Genomic DNA, 21,862 nt, shown 5'->3' with positions numbered 1-21,862 from the left:
ATGTCAATTATTCTGACTCCAAAATAAAAATACCACTGAAAACTTCACAGGGCTGAAGATAGCTAATGAGCTAAGTTTTAGAGTCATCTAAAAATAATATGCTAAATAACGTTCCACTGTTTTAGGTACTAAGTTCTTGGGAACAAACGCTAACTCGTCTGCACACCCAGGCCCGCCGCCCACCCGCCTGCTGGCCTGTGTTCTCTTGACAGCCAGCTGATGAGAAGGCGAATCGGTCCACCTGGAGTTACGATGGAGGTGCTTCTCCTACAACGCTCTTACCTTCTCTTGTTGTACTAATACTTGGAGGACCTCGTTAGAATTTTCTGCACATTCTTTTGTTGTACTAATACTTGGAGGACCTCGTTAGAATTTTCTGCACATTGTTTGGCTGTGGCTGAGCCAAGGATGACTTCTGAGTTCTCGTTAGGTGACTGTCAAAGTCAAGAACTCAGACAGCCAAGATGGAAGCACTATGCTGATCCGGGACCTCGGAGGGTGGGAGCTGGTTCCAGGTCTGGCTCAGGTGGTGTGTTCAGGGAGAGGTGGGGCCGCCGGCAAGTAACTTCTCCAAGGCCAACACTTACAAGAGGCGGCTGGTCAGGGCGGCCAGAGCCTGGTAAGAAACCACTCCGGCAAGTGTCTGGAGGGTGGCCTGAGGCAATGACAGCCAAGAAACACACTGATGGCACAGGTTCAGTAATGTGTCAGTTCTTGAATTTTGAAATATTGTGTGATAAGGGATTAAACTGCTGTATTTGGGAGGTAGGTTTGCACTAGAAAATCAAGAGAAATGTACTGCGTTTTTTAAAAAAGTGCCCCTAAGTTAGAAAATGTTGGGTATAGCAAATGGGGGGCCCTACGTGGTCAAGCTACATGTAGGTGTCCTGTGACATCAGGCTTGTATATATAATCTGTTTCTTAGAATCTATACAATAACTTATTGAGGGCCATATCTTACACTCAGGGCTTGTCTTTCACTGTTTATCTGTGAGATGATGTATATATGAAGCAACGCAAGTTATGATGTGGTTCTTCCTCCAAAGACACACAATAGAAAACCAAGACACGTGGACAAGCAAACAAAAGCAGACACCACAGTAAACCAGAACGACCCACAGTCATTTCAACAGGGAACACCATGAAATCTGCTTTCCTACTTGGCTGCTCCCTGAACTGAAAATTCATGTGCTTTGGTGGCCACAAAGTATAGGTTTCACTACAGTCATGATCTTGATTTTCATAAACAAAGGGCCACAAGATTGACCAAAGCAAGTTTGGTAAGAGAATCAAAACAGAATTCTGAGCAGAAATCTATCCCTTCCACTGCCATCAAATTCATGACACTACATCAGACCCAGAGGCTGGGAATCCAGCCTCCAGCAACCCTGAAAAAGTTATAAATTGCAAGCTGTACAAATCTATATCCAGAACCTACTAAGGGTTTTTAAATTCTACTGTGCTTTACATTGAAAGACATCTTAAAATTCAAAATAACTTCTAATAACCAAGAACCTCAATGTTAAGGACATCTATTCCTGACAGGGGAAAGACAGCAATGCATGAGCTGAAGCCTAAAATACTGTGACAATCTTGCCCAGAAACCATTTAAACTTTAAACAATAAGCAACTCTGAGCTCACTTTGGGAACAGCTTCCTCTGAAAGCTCACTGTTAGGACAGGCTTGTTGGGAAAATGCGGCCTGTGATGTCCTCCCCAATTGTCCCCACAAAAGAAGAAGGGAATCTCTCGTATTGGCCCAATGTGTGTTCTCCATGCTGACCCTTTGAAATAAAGTGAGTTATTTCATGCTCTTCTGCAGGGAGCATACAGGAGCTGCTAAGAAAGGATACACCCTGCACCAGGACAGTGGCTGGGGTCTGCACCCACCAGCCAGGCTGGGTAGCAGGCCAGCTTCTCCCACTGAGTGAGGATGACCCACACAGGGTGCTGAACCAACACTGAGATGGAACACCAGCCTCTCCTCCAGACCCCAGAGAGGACTTGGCTGGAGCTCTGTCCTCATGGTAACCAGCTTCCTCATCACCAGGAACGGCAGTCATGGTGCTAGGTGGACTGTTCCTACTTGTTATAGCTTGTTATAACTTGGCCATGAACCCAGCTATTCACCAGCCATGGGTTAGTTATAACTTTGCCAGGGGATTCGTTATAACCTGGCCACAGAGCTAGTTATAACCTGGCCATGGGCAGGGACAGAGCAGCAGAGGGACCTGGAATGAAGGAAAAGGCTCGGTGACGGCAGAGACACCTCCGCAGCCTGGGTGAGGAGAGTGGCCAGGACCCACCTTCCACGGGCCTGTGCGTCCCCCAGCGCCTTCTGCAGCTGGGCGTTCTTCTCTTCCTCCTCCAGCAGCCTCCGCTTGACGGCGCGCAGCTCCTGCTGGGCCTCAACCTTGATGTCATTGGCCACCACTACCGCCGTCTGCAGGTCAGCCTGGAAGCGCCGCCACTCTTCCGTCTCATCCTGGAAGAGCCAGGTTGGCGCCCACATCAGACTGACGCCCCAGCCACGGTTGCAGGGCCCAGGGGTGTCCATAGGAAAGACAGGCTTTGGGATCTTGGTGCTGAGAAAAGGCGCAGGGGGGCTGCACCTGTAGGTGTGGGAGTCCCAGCCCTGAAATTGAGGCCGCCTGAACCTCCCTCCTGGCCACACTGTGGTTCCAGGCCCCACAAGTTTACTACACAAAGCAGGGTCAGAGAGTCATCAGGGTGTGTCTCAAAGGTGTCCACACCTCAGTTAACGGGGATACTTCAGGTAGAATGATGCTCTGGCTCTGACCACGTCTCACCTTTATCTGCTTCGTCAGAGTCTTCAGCTGCCTCTCCAGGTCCGACTTCTGTTCCTCCAGCTTCATCACGCTGCCTGGAAAGGAACAGGCAGACTGGAGTCAGAAATGTCTTGAGCCTCTGGGGAGCTAAGCTCAGGGGCCAGGCAACCTCAGGTCCTGCCACGGGCTCTGAGACCTGCCTCTGTGGCCAGGCTTCTCAGCTCAGCGCCCAGAGCATGGGAGCCAGAGGCAGAGGGTTCCTCCAAGAGAAACAGGATGAGTGGGAACGTAAGTGATGTAAGGTTAGGGTTCAGCCTCAGAGACAGGCTGCACAAACTCACAGCGCTACGGGAAGAGAGCCAACAGTTGCTCACACTCACACGCTGAATGCCTGGAAGCAGCACAGCAACCTGAACATCCTTCGCTGCTGTGATGTGGAAGAACGGCTTTTCTTTAAATTTATTTAACTGGAGGATAGCTGCTTTGCAATGCTGTGTCAGTTTCCGCCGTACAACAATGTGAATCAGACACAAGAGTACATGTGTTCCCTCCCTCTTCAGCCTCCCTGAGGGTGGAGTTCTGAGTAACAGCAGGAATGGATGGTTATTACTACTGTGATATTTAGACCAGCTTCCAGAGTCTGGAACTGACTCGCAGCTAAAACTCTGTATCACCCAGGGAAACTTTTCAGAAGCACAGATATTCAAGCTCCAGACCCTGACCCATGGAATCCGGTCTCCCAGGGAGACAGGGTCTGGGTGTGTCTATGGTCCAGGCAGGTACAGACAGCTGCCAGGCACACAGGATCAGCTCCTGGAGCAAAGACGGGTTATGCTCCCTTGAGCCTCTGATCCCAATGTTTTCATCAAAGTTTAATGCTGTTTGTATTAAACTGGCTCGCTGGTCGATATCTTTGTGGAAAAAAAGCCCATCCCATGGGTTCTGGAACCTGCTTACCCACAGCATCCTTCTCCCATGTAACAATTGGCAGGCATCTGAAAGACACTTCTGCAGCCCAGGGCACTCAGAACTGCCTCATCTGCCGGGCTGGAACTTCCCTCCTGTGGGTACCAGCGCTGGACGAGAGAGCTTCAGACCTTCCTGGGAATCTGACCACACGTTTCTTTGATTTGGGTTCACAACCACATTGTTCAATGTTTTGGTTCTTTTTTAAATCTCATGAATCTACCAATGTCACTACTTTCCCATCTGCTCTACTCAGCACTTTCCCAAGCGGATAGGGGGCAGACTGGGAAGGTTCCCTCCTGGTCTCTGGAGGTTTGGTCCACATGAGGGCACTGCATTTCTGGTAGGCATGAAGCTCCCCCATGGCTTGGATTTCCTGCACGTGATACGTCCTGGCTCTCCTGTGCCAGGGACAGTGGATGATATTTCAGAACTACACTTGGGGCCATTTTAACTTGTTGTGAAGTGAAGGCTTCTCACTGCAGTGGCGTCTCTTGCTGTGAGGGTGCCCCGGCTCTAGAGCACAGACTCAATGGTTGTGGCGCACAGATTTAGTTGCTCCATGACATGTGGGATCTTTCCCGACTGGGACTCAAACCTATGTCCCCTGCCTTACCAGGTGGATTCTTAACTACTGGACCACCAGGGAAGTCCCTTGGGGTCCATTTTAAACAGAGGCATCACCAACATCCAAGCACAAAAATGCAAACCACATGGCACTGAATCAGCTGTGAAAGACACCTGTGGATGGTCCAAGCTAAAACAGGAAGGCGGGGTCACTCTGTCCCACCCAGGCTGGGGAGGCCCTCTGGGAGACTCAGACTTTTTCCCCGTCTGCAGGGCACCAGCAGCTATGGCAGCACCGTGTTGATTTGGGCACGGGGGGTGGGGGTAGGGGGATGGGGTTTACGACAAAGTTTTGGCAAGCAGGTAGATTCACCACCGGTAAGAGTTCCAAGAATAGATGGAGGGACTTTACCCACTGGGGAACCTTTCAGGCCACCAACTGTGCTATGTTCAACAAGGCGGGTGCTGCTAAAAGCTTGCACACTAAGTCTTTTGTTACTAAAGGAAAACACATTAGATGGGATCATTTGATAAGGCTTATTTGGACAAAGCAGGCAGTGTTTACCTAATCTCTGAAAAATATCCCTACCTACTCAGAGGTAGGAACCAGTTCCTAAATAAGCCACACACAAGTGCCTCTTCAGGAACACATGGGCGATGTCTCAAAGTCAGCTGATCCTACTGTCCAGGGGACCCATGCTGGGGATGTTTTCTCCTGAGGCCTACCCCAGGCCCCCATCCTTCTACCTGGCAGATCCCATTGGTAACAGCTGTTGGCACCTGCCGTGTGTGCCTAACGCCCCACACGCTCCACCCACGACCAACAGCCTTTCTTCTTTATCAGTTGTTCTGTGGCTCAGTTCAAGAGACAGATGATTCTGTCTCTTCTACTGGCCTTTCTTCCTGGGAGACCACAGTGCTCTCAGAAGGAAGACCTGGCAACCAGTGTCCCCACCTCCATCCTGACCCATGCCCATAAGGGACCTGGGTCCACTTACTTTCCAGCTCACTGATGAGCTGGTTGTTGTGCAATTTGACAGCACGATGCTGCTCCACCTGGTCCTCCAGCTCGAATATGGTCTCCTTCATGTCTTTGATCTCTGCGTCACTCTCTGACGCTTTCTCTTGTAGCTTCAGGCTGGTTCTGCTCAGCTGCTCTGCCTGGTGATCGCAGATCTCCTTTAGGTAAGAGTAATCCTTTTCCACCTAGAAAGAAAGCAAGGTGCCATGGTCACCTGAACAGGAAAGAGCTCCCCCCATGTCCACGCTGGGCCCACTGATACAACAGCAAAGGAAACCTTGGGCATGTGTGTGCCCAGCACCATCTCTATGTTCTGGGCCTCAAAAACAGCCAAGGCAGAGAAGTGTGATGGATGTCAGTGGCCGAATGGATGGATGCTGGGCCCCTTCCTGTGGCGTCCAAGAAAGCTTGTTGTTCTTGCTCAGTCGCTAAGTCGAGTACGACTCTTTTGTGACCCCATGGACTGTGGCCCGCCAGGCTCATTCTGTCCATGGAACTTCCCAGGCAAGAGTAATGGAGTGGGTTGCCATTTCGTTCTCCAGGGGATTTTCCCAATCCAGGGATCAAACCTGAGTCTCTCATGTCTCCTGCACTGGGAGGAAGGTTCTTTACCACTAGCGCCACCTGAGAAGCCCCTAAAGAAAGCTGCATCTGCTTCAGTACCCCTCTTTCCTGCCCCTTCCTTGGAGCTGTCCCAGGACAGCGGCCACTCGCCTCACAGCAACAATGGAGCAGCGCCCTCTGCTGGGAAGCCAGAAAGCTAACCCCCGCAACATGCCCCAAACTTCTATTGTCAAGTACTTGGGGCTAGTGTTTCTTTAGGGGAACACTAATGGGATGTGAAGAAGGCTGAGCGCCGAAGAATTGATGCTTTTGAACTGTGGTGTTGGAAAAGACTCTTGAGAGTCCCTTGGACTGCAAGGAGATCCAACCAGTCCATTCTGAAGGAGATCAGCCCTGGGATTTCTTTGGAAGGAATGATACTAAAGCTGAAACTCCAGTACTTTGGCCACCTCATGTGAAGAGTTGACTCATTGGAAAAGACTCTGATGCTGGGAGGGATTGGGGGCAGGAGGAGAAGGGGACAACAGAGGATGAGATGGCTGGATGGCATCACTGACTCGATGGACTTGAGTCTGAGTGAACTCCGGGCGTTGGTGATGGACAGGGAGGCCTGGCGTGCTGTGATTCATGGGGTCGCAAAGAGTCGGACACGACTGAGCGACTGATCTGATCTGATCTGAATGGGACAGCAACAGCAGAAATGTGCACACACCAGACACAGACATGTGCACAGCACACTCACTTCACCTGTTCAAGTTTAATCAATAACGTTCTCAACACACAGAAAAGCACCAAAGGGGACAAGATAACTACTGTGTGCCAAAACGGGCAAACCAACTGTTAATTTTTGCCATGTTTGCTAAATCTTCTCTTACCCTAACAAGGTTTGTTAAAGCCTCAACCTTCCTTCTCACACCAGAGTGTCCAGAAATTGGCATGTGGTTGTTCCTTGCAGAGTTTCCCACGTTTACTGTGTGTGGATGTGCCCATGACAATACACAGTGTTGTTCTGGATGCTCTAAAACTTTTACACAAATGATATCACACTATCTTAGGCTTCTGCAGGGCACTGTACGATATACTGCATTGTATCTTATGTAAGATGCTCTCGTCCTGTATTATTATTTTGTGTCCTGTATATACTGTGCTGATTACACTTCTGTAACTTGCTTTCAACTATGTTTTTGAGATATATTCATGATACACACTGTTCTAGTCAGTCCTTTTTTTAAAAAAGAAAAGCTTTATTATTTTTTTTTAATGCACCGTGATGTTTGCAGGCTGTTAGTTCTTCAACTAGGAATTGAACCTAAGCCCCTGGCAGTGAAAGCGTTGAGTGCTAAGCACTGGATTGCCAGGGAATTCCCTAGGTCATTACTTTAAATACTGCATAATATCCTACTGCGTGAATACACAAATCACTTTACTATTTTAAGCTGTATCCTGGTTCTACAGTCCTTTGTTGTTAATAGCTGTATATTTAGCAGGTTATGTAAGCTTGACACCTAGTAGGTTTCTTCCCAGATTTGGAAGGGGAAGTCTCCAAATACAATTTTTTTTTCCCAATTGCATTTCATGTGCAGAATCTGTGGGTATCTGAGGACAGTACTGCATTTTATTAAAATATCTACTCTGGGTATAACATTCTTATTTTGTTTTTTACAGTTTTATTATTTCATTTTTGGCTGGATCGGGTCTTCACTGCTGTGCAGGCTTTTCTCCAGTTGCGGCAAGCAGGGGCTACTCTCTGGTTGTGGTGCAAGGCCTTCTCACTGCAGCGGCTTTTCTCTTGTTGCAGAGCACGAGCTCTAGGGTGAGGGGGCTTCAGTAGCTGTGGCACGTGGGCTCAGTAGTTGCGGTTTCTGGGCTTTGGAGCACAGGCTCAGTAATTGTGGTGAACAGGCTTAGTTGCCTTGAGGCATGTGAGATCTTCCTGGGCCAGGGGCTGAGATCCTTTGTCGCCTTCACTGCCAGGCTGATTCTTTCCCACTGAACCACCAGGGAAGCTGTGCACTGTTTGTCAATTGGGAGGTTTTGATCAGGATAAGAAAGGAAGGGACTGAGGGAGAAAAAGAGAGAGTGCCTGTGTAGGGGAGGGGAAAGGGTGCAGGTGTCTTTGGGGGGCGGGGGAAGGGGAGGAGCCGCACTTGAGGGTGGGGCCATGGCCTGGACCAGACTGCGGCGTGTAAATGTCAGTTCTACCAGACTGAGCCTGCATCCATCCATCTCCCTGCCCTGGTGTCCTCATCTGAACAATTAAATGGAACTTAATACTTAGTTTATCACTATCCCTGGTGCAGGTAAGCACGCAACAGTAGCTATTCTTTCCTAACTGCCTTCTGTCTCCGAGTATGTAAGTTCAAGAAAATTACAACACATGCAAAACACCAAAAGTCTTATGTCCTAGGATAGCTACTTTAATAAACAGAAGACAGACAACTCTTAAGGAGAAAAAGCCACTGCTTTTTAGCTCCTGGAAGGCCGGCATCTGATAGCCTTTAACAAGCAGCCACAGGAGGCACCTGTGGGCCTTGCCTCTGGAAGATCCTGGCTTTCTGCAGAGCAACCAGGCTCTGCCTCACAGATCCTCAGGTTAAGGGCCACTTCCCTGAGGTCTAGAAACATGTCCTTTGCTTGACTGGGACTAAAACAGGAGGATGTGAGCAGGTGAGGAATGGCTGAGGACTCGGGGGTCTCCACGTGCAGCTCAGGCTGCCGGCCTCTCAGGAGCTCTGGCCTCCGTTACATCTTTCATGTTGGGGTCGTGAGCACAGGTGCAGCTATGGGAGGGCCTGTGCTGGGTGCCGTGCATGGCTGAGTGGGTAAAGGTACAGACCAGTGCACGTGGGTCCACTTACACACGACGTTCTTCCTTCTTGATTTTGGAATATTCTCTCAAGTTTAGCAATGTACTCTGGAAAGCTCTTTTATTTAAAAAAAAAAAAAAAAAGTAGCTTTATCATGCTTCCGGTAGGGGCTGGGGAGATATTTTTAGACTCATCTCAGAGAGTAACTAATGGAGAGAGAAATTAGATCATTAGAAAAGAGCAGCTCAGCCAGCAGCTCAGCCCAGCACCTGCCCTTGACGACTAATGGGTGCTGGCTGACCCCTGCACCCCTGGCTCTTCGTTCCCTGGGCCAGGTCACCAGGGTCCAGCTCCTCTGGTTCAAGAACAGAACTGACATGCAGCGACGTGGTTTCCAAGGCTTCCCTTTAAAGACAGAAATCACTCTCACGTATATCAAGCACATCTCCTCTTCAGAAGTCAACTTTCTCTAGAAATGGGGCATGCAGAACTGCATCACAAATCAGTCAAATGATTCCTGGGAGCCCCAGTCCTCCCCAGAGAGGGGGTGCTTTAAGCCAGTCCCGATGCTCAGACAAGCATGAAAGGCAGGTGGCAGCAGAGACCACTTGGGAGGGACTGTCCTGCAGGGCTGGCCTGAGCTGACAGGGGCTGGGATCTCAACAAGGTTACTGCCTTTCCTCTGGCTGGTCAGACACTGAATCTGAGGAATGGTATCGTCATTCGCCTGTCCCCAGGAAAAGAGACCCTGCATGGACTGTAGCCTGCCAGACTCCTCTGTCCATGGAATCTTCCAGGCAAGAATACTGGGGTGGGTTGCCATTTCCTTCTCCAGGGCATCTTCCTGAATCAGGGATCAAACCTGAGTCTCCTGCATTGGCAGGTGTTTTCTTTACCACTGAGCCACCTGGGAAACCCTTTCTTCTGGGTACAAGATGATAAAAATGTTCTAAAACTGATTGTGGTGATGGCTGCACAACTCTGTGGATATACTAAAAACCACTTACCTGTACACTTTAAATGAATTCTATGTCAATAAAGCTGGTAGTGAAAAAATACTCCAGAGGCTCCTACTGGCTTGAGGGTACAATTCAAAGCTCTTGATGGTCTCCTCCAGCCCAACTGCAAGCAGCTGCTGTGCACTCCAGAAACTGCAAACCACTGGTTACTTCTTTGATGGGTGAGAACTTACAATTGTCTTTCCATGACATTCCTGCTGTCCTGCCCCACCAACACATCTGGTGAACCCAGACTCCCCTCAAGATTCAGGTTCTAAATCAAACAAGAGGATGTGTCTTGATGAGTCGGGTTTTCGCTGCGAATTTCTCTACTCTGTAGACAAGCTAGAACATCTTTCCTAGTTCATCGAGATGTGGCAGGTTGCTTTCTATCAAACCTAAAGGCTCTGGCTGTAAGACTGCTGTGTATTCAAGCCCATGTGTCTGCTTTAGATGGTTTTCTCTCTCTTTTTTATTTTCATGTAACCAGGAAGCAGCATAAATCAGGGATGAAGAATAACCATTATGGGACTTCCCTAGTGGTCCAGTGGTTAAGACTCTGCTTCCACCACAGGGGGCACAGGTTAGATCCCCGGTCAGGGAACTAAGATTCCTGCACACTGCATAGTACAGCAAAAAAAAAAAAAAAAACCCAAAACAACAAAAAAAGAACCCCTGCAAACAGGGTGATGAAAATTAAGTCCAACAAAATTTGCCTCTTCAAAAACAAACGAACAACCAACCAAGAAGAGTTCTGGGGTCAGCCTCTGGCCTTCATTAGTTAATGAACTAAGCCTAGTAACTTAACCATTCCCTGCCTCAGTTTCCTCAACAAACCCTGAGATGGGTCAATGGGAAAAAAAACTAGATAAAAACAGTATCTGTACCCTAAAATTATGACAATTAAGTAAGATTAAATGACGTAAAGCCGCCAAGAGTGTCTGGCACATATAAAGCACTAGAATAGTAGTTGTTATGATTAAAATATGATAAACTTTTATTTAACATATTGATATAATTTTAGCAGCCTTTCTCTCCTAATTCACTGCAAGTTTCTCTGACATTCATTCCTTCATTCAATTTATTCAACAAGCATTTACCAGATGCTTAACACATAGAAGAAGTCACGTGTTCAGTTCAGTTCAGTCACTCAGTTGTGTCCGACTCTTTGCAACCCCATGAATCGCAGCACTCCAGGCCTCCCTGTCCATCAACAACTCCCGGAGTTCACCCAAACTCATGTCCATTGAGTCGGTGACACCATCCAACAATCTCATCCTCTGTTGTCCCCTTCTTCTCCTGCCTTCAGTCTTTCCCAGCATCAGGGTCTTTTCAAATGAGTCAGCTCTTCGCATGAGGTGGCCAAAGTATTGGAGTTCCAGCTTTAACATCAGTCCTTCCAAAGAACATTCAGGACTGATCACCTTTAGGATGGACTAGTTGGATCTCCTTGCAGTCCAAGGGACTCTCAAGAGTCTTCTCCAACACCATAGTTCAAAAGCATCAATTCCTCAGCGCTCAGCTTTCTTTATAGTCCAACTCTCACATCCATACATGAATACTGGAGAAATGATAGCCTTGACTATATGGACCTTTGTTGGCAAAGTAATGTCTCTGCTTTTTAATATGCTGTCTAGGTTGGTCATAACTTTCCTGCCAAGGAGTAAGGATCTTTTAATTTCATGCCTGCCATCACCATCTGAAGTGATTTTGGAGCCCAAAAAATAAAGTCTGTTTCCACTGTTTCCCCATCTATTTGCCGTGAAGTGATGGGGCCAGATGCCATGATCTCAAGTTTTCTGAATGTTGAGCTTTAAGCCAACAAGAGGCTCTTTAGTTCTTCTTCGCTTTCTGCCATAAGAGTGGTGTCATCTGCATATCTGAGGTTATTGATATTTCTCCCGGCAATCTTGATTCCATCTTGTGTTTCTTCCAGCCCAGCATTTCTCATGATGTACTCTGCATATAAGTTAAATACGCAGGATGACAATATACAGCCTTGATGTACTCCTTTCCCGATTTGGAACCTGTCTGTTGTTCCGTGTCCGGTTCTAACTGTTGCTTCCTGACCTGCATACAGGTTTCTTAAGAGGCATGTCAGGTGGTCTGGTATTTCCATCTCTTTCAGAATTTTCCACAGTTTATTGTGATCTACAGTCAAAGGCTTTAGCATAGTCAATAAAGCAGATATAGATGTTTTTTCTGGAACTCTCTTGCTTTTTTGATGATTCAGCAGATGTTGGTAATTTGATCTCTGGTTCCTCTGCCTTTTCTAAAACCAGTTTGAACATCTGGAAGTTCATGGTTCATGTATTATTGAAGCCTGGCTTGGAGAATTTTGAGCATTATTTTACTAGCGTGTGAGATGAGTGCAATTGTGCGGTAGTTTGAGCATTCTTTGGCATTGCCTTTCTTTGGGATTGGAATGAAAACTGACCTTTTCCAGTCCTGTGGCCACTGCTGAGTTTTCCAAATTTGCTGGCATATGGAGTGCAGCACTTTCACAGCATCATCTTTTAGGATTTGAAACAGCTCAACTGAAATTCCATCACCTCCATTAACTTTGTTCATAGTGATGCTTCTGAAGGCCCACTTGACTTCACATTCCAGGATGTCTGGCTCTAGGTGAGTGATCACACCATTGTGATTATCTGGGTTGTGAAGATCTTTTTTGTACAGTTCTTTTGTGTTTTCTTGCCACCTCTTCTTAATATCTTCTGCTTCTGTTAGGTCCATACCATTTCTGTCCTTTATTGAGCCCATCTTTGCATGAAATGTTTCCTTGATATCTCTAATTTTCTTGAAGAGATCACAAGTCTTTCCCATCTATTGTTTTCCTTTATTTCTCTGCACTGAACACTGAGGAAGGTTTTCTTATCTCTCCTTGCTAGTCTTTGGAACTCTGCATTCAGATGGGTATATCTTTCCTTTTCTCCTTTGCTTTTCACTCCTCTTCTTTTCATAGCTATTTGTCACATGTTAAGACTGTACATACTGTGATGGCTTAAGTAACTGTAACATGAGTGAGTATGCGTTATCTTGCTGTGTGTGTTTAATTTCATTTTTAAAATTTTGGCTGTGCTGGGTCTTCGCTGTTGCCAGAGGCTCTCTCTAGTTGCAGCATGTGGACTTAGCTGCCCTTCGGTATGTGGGACCTTAGTTCCCCAATCAGGTATTGAACCTGTATCCCGTGCATTGGACAGCAGATGTTTTAAAAAAAATTTTATTTTTGACTGTGCTGGGTCTTCGTTGCTTTGCTCAGGCCTTAGTTGCAGCAAGCAGGGGCTACTCTCTAGTTGTGGTATGCAAGCTTCTCACTGCAGTGGCTTCTTTTGTTGCAGAGCATAGGCTCTAGGGTACATGGGCTTCAATAGTCATGACTTTCAGGCCCTAGAGTCAGGGCTCAGCTGCTCCAAGGCATGTGGGATCTTCCAGGACCAGGGATCAAACCTGTGTCCCCTGCACTGGCAGGCCGATTCTCACCCAGTGGACCACCAGGGAAGTCTCTGTTATGTTTGTTTTACATCTAACTTGGTTATTCCCTTCTGCTGAATCCTTGCCCCTGTTCTGATGGAGCCATGATTCATTCATGCCAGCTTCCATCTGCACTATCTTTTTTACAATGCTATTCTGCCAAAGGGGAGGGAATATGCTAATTCAGTTTACACTTTTGTTATGGAAAAAGAAAGATGGGGTCGGAAAACTCAAGGAAGAGGGCGAACATCTGTATCTCACTGAGGCCCTCTGGGACACTTTTGGGCTGGGGCTGCGATGCTCCCTGAGGTGCTTTCCAAGGTCTCAACAAGGAGACAAATGCTGGGGTGGCCAGAGGCTTCAGAAATCAGTCCTGCAGTCAAGTTTATGAAAGAGACTGGAGCTCAGGCCCAACTCAGCACCATCAAGGCACTGGGCTAGCCAAGAAGTCCCAGCCCATCTAGGATGTGGCCTCCTGGGTCCACAAGCCCATAGCCCTCCTGGAGCTGAGGGTCAGCGTCTCTGAAAAAGGAACACCGAGGTTGAGACCTAAAGCTTCAGAAAGGACCTGTGGGGGGGAAAGGGGGACAGGCATGGCCCCCCAGATACCTGAGGGCAAGAACTGGGCCTGGTTGGGCCTGGCAGAGGGGGCAGAGGGCAGTGAAGGGGCTGGAGGGGAAAGCAGATGGGGTGGGGAAGTGACCAACCAAGCAGAGTCCTGCTGGCTGTGGCCAACGGTACTTTCACCTGCCCAGAGGCCACTCCCCCTTCTCTTCTTACTAAGACCCCCTAACTTGTTCAGGAATCAGGCTGTGATCCTGCAGTCTCAGGGAAAGTGACCTGAGAGAGGGTCACCAGGTCACTGGGTGTGACCCAGTCCTGCCCAGGTGTAAGGGGGGGAACCCAGGGAAGGTTCTCCCACAGGACTGTAGGGACTGTGGGGACCAGATGCTGAAAGCACCGTGCTTGCCTGCACCTCCAGCAGGAAGGCAGAGAGGGTCTCAGAGCTGCCAGCCTGGAGCGGCAACATTGCACTACCTGGACCCCACCACCAGCCTCGACCCCCAGACTCCAGGTTATGGAGCAGAGCGCACATCCACTGACTGGGGCCCCGACACCAGGGTTTGTTCTCACTGTCCAAAGCACCAGCTGGTCATGCTCACAGACCACCTGTCATTTCAGCCAGGGTCCAGGTCTCTCCATCCCTGTAGGGTCCTGTCTTCAGTCACAGTGACAGGGCCATTGACCTGCCACATCTTCTCTCAAATTCTGCTCTGGCCATTTGTGGCCAGTCACTGCCCTAATCATTTTGTCTTGGTGACAACATTGGTCACACAATAATCATGTCACCTCTCATTTTCCTTGGCCACTCAGGCAAGTGCTTTTTTACAACCCCCTTACTCCATTGGAGGAAATGCCTGAGTTTTGCAGGAGGAACTGAATTTCTACCTACATGTTGTCAACCTCAGGGGAAGAGAAAAATCAGTGTCTTCTTTTAAAACTTCTAGGTTCCAAGACTTATAAAAATTCTCCAGCTTGAAATCAAGATCCCAAATGACTGGAATCTTGACGAGTAGACCTAGGCTGCATTATAATCTGGAAAAACAAAGATGTGGTCCAACGCCACAGTGCTGGCCAGCTAGGGAAGGCATGTGTGCAGTGGCGGGAGGCTAAGGCTTGAAGATTCTGTGGAAATAAGATCCCCCCTGCCCCGGCCCCACGAAGCTGTGCACAGGCAGCTTGTACGATCACACAGTCAGCTGCCAGCAAAATTATAAGGTGGAGGTCAGAGAAGCTGGAAGCCTGAAGATACTCGAACCCAGCTGAAAACGAATAAATGAGAGGAAGAGAAAGCCTGTAAGACATCCATATCATTAATGACCAGAGAATCAGGTTGCAATGGACCATTCTTAAGGCAGATGAAGCAGGAGAGATAAACCCTCTGGGAGTTCAGGGTGTAATTTGTATCAAGAGAGTGACAGCCCCTGAAATGAGGTGGGAGGATGTTTTCAGTCCCTCTCAGCAAGGGACCCCAAAATCAGACCCAGAGCTCAGAGGAATTGGGAAATCGGAAGCCATCTATCTATACCTGCTGCTCTGCTCTGAGGATGGGCAGAATATTATACAATCACCAGCAATCTTTACCAGAGAACAAAGTCCAGGCTGATTAAAGCATTATTTTTAAAAAATGAAAATAGTGATCATTTACTTGATCTTGGGTTGGGGAAGATCTTTCTGAGTGGAAATGGGGAGGGGAAAAGAGGAAATGGAGACCAGATCTGAATGACCCAAAAGCTAGGTACCAAATGTCAGCAAGAGGTCCAGAACCCCCCACGCCATTGGTGGGATTACACCTATGTCTTGCTGCTGGCAGCCAATCTGGCCAAGGCATGCAAAGTCTTTAAAACAGTCAAACTCTTGACATAGTGAGTCAATGTCTAGGAATTTTTCCTAAGGAAATAATCAGAGAGAGATAAAAAATGACTTACACTATCGAAAGACTGGGAAAAAAACATGAATGTTCAACAATAGGTGAGCAATAAAGTACTAGGAAATATTTCTAGAACAGCATACTATCTGGCCTTCAAAATCATGTTTCAAAGAATAGTGAACAATGAGAATGTGCTCACAAAACATCAGATTTTTTTAAAAGTTAGTATGTATAGAATGATTTTTTAACTTGTGACATAAACAGATATATACATACATTAGTACATCTGGAAGAAAACGCCAAAATAGTGGTTACATAATTGTATTACTTGGTGGGGAAACTTAGGATGATTTTAGTTTTCTGTTCCTAGGTGCCCAAAGCATGGTAACCAGGAAACTGGATGTCTATCACTCACTCTTCAACACTTGGCTTACTGCCACCTCTTCCAGGCAGTCCTCCTGCACTACCCTCCCTTACCCATGTTATTCTAGGTGCTCCCCTGGGGACTGGACTCCGGACTGGCCTCTGCAACGTTCTTTATTCCTGCATCATCAGACTCACTGTATCCCCATGACACATTCCGCTACTGTAGCCAGAAATTGGGGTGTCTCATTTCTGCATGCCTGGTCTGTGTGGACTCTGACAGATCTTCAGGCTAGAGTGCTGGATTGTGAATGTAATTGAGTACCTGGTCCTCTGTGCCCTGTGCCTCTCAGGCCGAGGAGGGCCAAGCAGATAAGGATGAGCAAACTCCAGCGGAGAGAAAGCTCCTTACCTTGGCCAGCAGGCTTGAAACGCGCTTCACCTCCCCATGTGCCTTCAGCAGCTCCTGCCTGAGCTCCGAGCAGGACTGTTCCAGCTGGTCCTTCTCGGCTCGAGCCACAGTCAGCATTTCCTGGACATCGCAGCCCTCAGCCATGGGCCCTAGGGGGCTGGCCCCTCCAGTTTTCTGCTCCTCGTTCTCCAGGGAGGCCTGCAAAGACCCGTTCTCTACCTGGAGCCCTTCCACGGGAAGCTGACGAGCTGCTGGGATCTCAGCTGTGGGGCCACCGCTGTGCCGCTCCAGCTCCAGGCGGGTGGTCAGCTCCCCATTCACCTCCTGCAGGTGCCGGACCAGCTCCAAGGCACTGCGGTGCTCCTCCTCGACGGCGCGCAGGCGGCATGTCAGCTGCTGTTGGATGCTCAGCAGCTTCTCACGCTCGAAGCGGCCCTGCTCCAGGATTTCTGTGCACTTCTGTTCCAGCTCCAGGATCTTGCCTTCCTGGGCGCCAGGCTCCTCGCCCTTGACACGCTCCTGCAGGAGGGTCATAAGCTTCTCATTCTCCTGGCTCAGCTGCTCCGCCCTCTCCCGGTGCTGATGGAAGGACGTTTCCAGGAGCGTCTTCTCGTCCGCCAGCTTCTCATTTTCAGCCGTCAGCTCCTGCACCATCTGCTGCTGGTCAGACAGCTCCTGCAGCGTGGCCTGCAGCTCCTCGGCCGTGCTGTGCTGGTTCTCCTCCATCCTGTGGATCTTCTCTGCCAGGGACGCCAAGGACAGCTCACTCGCTGTGTTCGGGGAGCTGCCAGCTGCCGAGCACTTGGAGCTCTTGACAAGGCTCCCAACAGGGGACAGGGGCCCCAGGGTGTCTGCTGGGATGTGTTCGAAGTCAGAGGCATCCGGGGATAAGGAGGCCTTGGTGACATCACTGCTGGAAGAGCCTGATGTCCGCAGGGCACCCTCATGTGGGTTTTTTCTGTACACATCAATTTCACCCAACGCCTCATTCCCCGTCGGGCTCCCGAAGCTGGACTCCTGAGTTACGGACGTCGGGCAGCTGCTGTCCCCGGTGTGACTTGCTCCCCTCTCTGAATCTGGGGAATGCTCAAAATAAGTCAGTTTCTCTTTCAAGGCCCGGTTTTCTTCCTCGAGCTCTGCGAGCTCTTTCTGGAAGCTCTTGTTCTTTTCCTCAAGGGCTCGGATCAAAGGTTCCGAGTCACCTGGCAAGACTGATGCTCCGTCCACACTGGAGTCCAAAGCATCCCCGCCTTCACTGTCCTGAGTCCGTTTCTCCATCCATTTCTTGAGTTCACTTCGGAGCCTGTTGATCTCACTGTCTTTCTCTTTAGCTTCTGCCAAGAGCTCCCGGACCTGGGACTCGAGCACAGCCTTCTCTGCACCTTCATGCTCCGGCCGGGGTCTTGGGGGAGCAGCCCGCACGTGCTTGGTGGGGGTGGGCGTGCTGGAAGAGGTGGGGCTGGTGGTCACTTTCCTTGAGTTGGAGGGACCGCGTGGCACAGTTCTGTCTCTCGAGACAGTGACGGCAAGTTCTCGAGGGGCAGGAATGCCTGTCCTCTTGGTGGCTGTCAGGGCCCCTGAAGAGAGAAGAAACCAGTGAAACAAAGCGAGCACTTTTATGAAGGAAACCCAGTAACTTCAGCTCTCAGGGCACGTGGGCAGCATGGCTGCCACTCTTCCTCCATTGCATCCTCCCTGAAGTACCTACCCAGCTCCAACTGGGGCTTCTGAACCCCTGCCCCCAGCCCTGTGCTTCAGCAGAGCTGACACCATGCTGAGCTACTCAGGATCACCCTGTCCCCAGCGACAGCTGCTGGCTCAAAGCACACACCAGCCCCACAGTCAAGGTCAACGAGACACTAGGAGAGAGGTTCCTGGGTGAGCGTCTAAACATACTGGTCGCGGGTGAGTCTGGGGACGGCCGGCAACCATCACCGCAGGAGGAAGGTGAGGATGCAAAGAAAGAAGGAACCAAGCTCTTAGTGGCGCTGCGGAGCTGTGGGTCAGTCACCCTGAGGCTGGCCCTCCAACCACACAAGCCAACAGTCACCTTTCATAAGTCACCTTAAACTAGGTTTTCTGTAACTTGAAACGTAATAACTGAATTGACAGTTCTGGCAACTAAGCAAAATACAGGATCGCTGTGAATTCTTAAATAAACACTCAAAAAATGTATCATTTGCATTCTGACTGAACAAATTTCATGAAGAAATCAGAAGACCCAAATAATATTGTACTAGGCACAGGCTGATCTGAGTCAATGACCTATTGTTTTTAACAAAGTGGGAATACTGTGCTCATTTGTATTCACAAAGAAACAAGAACCAACACGATGAGGGCCCAGCACATTCATCTGCAGTATGGTTTTCAATGCCAAACAGATTTACATAATGTGGAAATGATACAGAATTTAGAACTTACGACAGAAAATGTAAGGTAAGGAATTTATTTTCATCTATACTACCCCAGTTATTTTTTAACCTTCACCTATACTACATTTTAAATTTTAACTTATACTGTTTACTATGGAAAATGTCAAAAAAAAAAAAAAAATCTAGGGGTGAAAACTCAGACATCAGTCTCCTAAATGCTCCAAAATGAAACCCACCTTGGAGGTTAAAGTATAAAATGAAAAATCTGCACGTCTCACAAACTCAAAGATGTGCGATGAATCAAGGACGACTGCAGCAAGTTACACAACAATGGACTGTGGACCGGAGGCCTCTGCTGTGTAGGGAGGGTGGGGGGCAAGGACACATCCCCAGCCTGGCAGAGGCCCCAGCCAGCCGAGGCAGAAGCAGGAACCACTGTGGTGAAACAGCTCTGAACCCACTGCCAAGACAGCCACTAAGTCATGAGTAACTGTCTCCCAGTGCCCCAGAATCCGAGGGGGTGATGTGGAGGCAGACGGTGGACACTGCTGAGTGTCTGACGGCCGGATGCCTCTAAAACACTGACATGATGAAGGCTAAGCTGTCGTAGTCACACAGAATAAGACTCAGGTTTTTAAGTTAACCTTTCCAAATTACCAGGGCTTCCCTGGTAGCTCAGAGGGTAAAGCATCTGCCCACAATGCTGGAGACCCAGGTTTGTTCCCTGGATGAGGAAGATCCCCTGGAGAAGGCAATGGCAACTCACTCCAGCACTCTTGCCTGGAAAATCCCATGGACAGAGGAGCCTGGCAGGCTATAGTCCTTGGGGTTGCAAAGAGTCGGACACGACTAAGCGACTTCACTTCACTTTCCAAATTAAGTTACTAGAAAGCTAAGAGCACGGTAACACACGTGTGATGCATGGCTGTGTCCTGGTGCCTCCGGTACACCACAATAAATGCTCAGTGAAGAAAAGATGTGTTTAAATGCCCTTGTAAAGTGAAGACTGAAATCACTAAGCAATAAACCTTTTCATCACACCAGTCTTCTGGAGTGAAGTAACCTTGGCAAGGACTGGAATGAAAACTGAGGGATAACTAAAGTTTCAACCTAATGATAGTGAGGACATGCAACACTGAATATCCAGGACCTACTGTCACGGCATCTGCATTCCTGATAATGCCACTAAAGCAAGGCTCCTTTCAGCTGTCTGTTGACTGGGAAGAATGATGTGGACAGCAGCAGCCCACCTCTGCCATCGTGGCAGTGGCAGCTTCACTGCTTCCTCTGGCTGACAGTCTCAGTCTGTCTGCCACTTGGGTGTTACTTATGCCTTATCTAAACTACTAGGAATTTGTTGACATCAAACCCAAGTCCATTTATGAATTATATCCAGTTGTGGATTACAAAGCACACAACCCAGCTGTACTTTCATAACATCTGTTCTTTTTTTGGTTCTCGCTGCTTCATCATCACTTGACAATCAGTGTACTTGCCTCCTTACCTTCTTTAAAAGGCTCTTCCCATCTCTGGACACATCTTTTCAGAAACTATCATTAGCTGAGCATAAGTTGAGAGTGCTGCTAAAATTCATCATTGGACCAAACTAAAGTGGTAATACTTCCCCCTCTGCATCAAGACATCCCATCACGGCCATTGGCAGGGTGGGGGGTGCAGTCCCCCAGCTTACCACGTCATAAACCAGAAGGGTTCTTCCTCCCAGTCTCCTTCAAGAACTGAGTTCAGAGGCGTCAGCTCAGAGCCATTCAGCCTGGGCAGGTTCCCCAGCCCAGGAAAGCTGAGCAGGGAGACAGCCGGGGTGGCTAGAGCCTAGGCTGATGGGCGGGGCCTGGCGTGGCAGGCACCCTTGCGTCTTTCCTCTTCTGATCACTGTTTATTTGTGCCGAGGATAGCTGTCTGGCTGTAAGAAGTTAAAATAAAAGCAAGCTCTGCCTAATACAATAATATTTTTAAACCATGTTTGACATGTTACATTTCACAAACCAGAGGAGAAACTGTATTATCTTGTGGCTGATCACAGGTGCATCAAAGTGTGTGTCACAGACACACGAACAAGGAGGGGAGAGGAGGAGGGCAGAGGACATGTAGGACAGGGAGTGCTGAGCTGGTCGACAGTGAGTAGTTCTCCTGATTCTTTTTTACGTTATATTTATGCCACAAAGTAAGAAAGAGGGAACACAGGGAACTACTCTATGGTGACCTAAGTGCAAAGGAAATCTGAAAAAGATAGGATATATGTATACAAATGGCTGATTCAGTTTGCTGTACAGCAGAAACTGACACAACACTGTAAAGCAACTACACTCCAATAAAACTTAAAAAAAAAAAAGGGAAAAATCCTATCATAACAATACACAGAGAGAAAATGGGGTGGGAAAAAAATCTTTCCATAGAACAAAGCATGTTTAAAATAAACAACAGTGCAGTCATTTAAATTATTGATAAGGTTTTAAGCAGTGGTTCTCATGAGCTGAAGATAAAACATTTTCAGTCTCTTTCTGATTTCCTCATCTTACCCAAAGAATCTGTTCCTGGGGCTGCTCTGTGTGATGTGTGTCAGGTGGGGGGAAAGGGTGGCATTCTGAAGTAAACCATTAACCTTTCGTTTATTCACCGAGGATTCGAGTCCTGCTCTACAGAGACACACAATTCACCAGATTGCATGCTGCCTGCCTGGTCTCCTAACACAAGCAGATTCGCTCATTCTATCTCTAAAAATCTAAAACTACCAGGTTATTCTGTATTATAACTCTTTATAACCTTTTTAAAAAAATAAGATAATACACTTTAAAAAAATATTTATTTTTATTTACTTGGCTGTGCCAGGTCTTAGTTGCGGCATGTGGGGGTCTTAGTTCCCTGACCAGGGATGGACCCCAGGCACCCTGCACTGGGAGCACAGAGTCTTAGCCACCAGGGAAGTCCTTTTGTAACCTTTTTCTTGGAAAATTCCAGTAATTTCTTTACTGTCAAATCTAATCTCCCCGGACTCCTCATCCATTTCCGCTCTTGGCTGGTGGCTCATTTTTGAGAATCTTTGCTCTCTGCAGTCACAAAATATTCTGACAGTGGTACCA

At 48.2% G+C, this 21,862-nt stretch overlaps 1 protein-coding gene across 4 annotated transcripts in view; it reads right to left on the bottom strand.

Moving 5' to 3' along the window:
* Positions 1 to 21,862, bottom strand: part of SPECC1 (sperm antigen with calponin homology and coiled-coil domains 1) — a 212,290-nt gene that overhangs the window by 59,150 nt on the left and 131,278 nt on the right. For all 4 annotated transcript variants that reach the window (XM_055576420.1, XM_055576422.1, XM_055576421.1 and 1 more), the window contains 4 exons: positions 16,393 to 17,969; positions 5,321 to 5,528; positions 2,811 to 2,884; positions 2,307 to 2,485 (listed from right to left, as the gene is read on the bottom strand). In XM_055576420.1, the coding sequence (XP_055432395.1) occupies positions 2,307 to 2,485; positions 2,811 to 2,884; positions 5,321 to 5,528; positions 16,393 to 17,969 (2,038 nt within the window). The remainder of the gene's footprint in view (positions 1 to 2,306; positions 2,486 to 2,810; positions 2,885 to 5,320; positions 5,529 to 16,392; positions 17,970 to 21,862) is intronic.

The sequence above is a fragment of the Bubalus kerabau genome, chromosome 4, assembly GCF_029407905.1.
Source record: "Bubalus kerabau isolate K-KA32 ecotype Philippines breed swamp buffalo chromosome 4, PCC_UOA_SB_1v2, whole genome shotgun sequence".
NCBI classification, from domain to species: Eukaryota; Metazoa; Chordata; class Mammalia; order Artiodactyla; family Bovidae; genus Bubalus; species Bubalus kerabau.
Note: the sequence above shows the minus strand (reverse complement) of the source record. Positions and strands in the feature narration are given on the sequence as shown.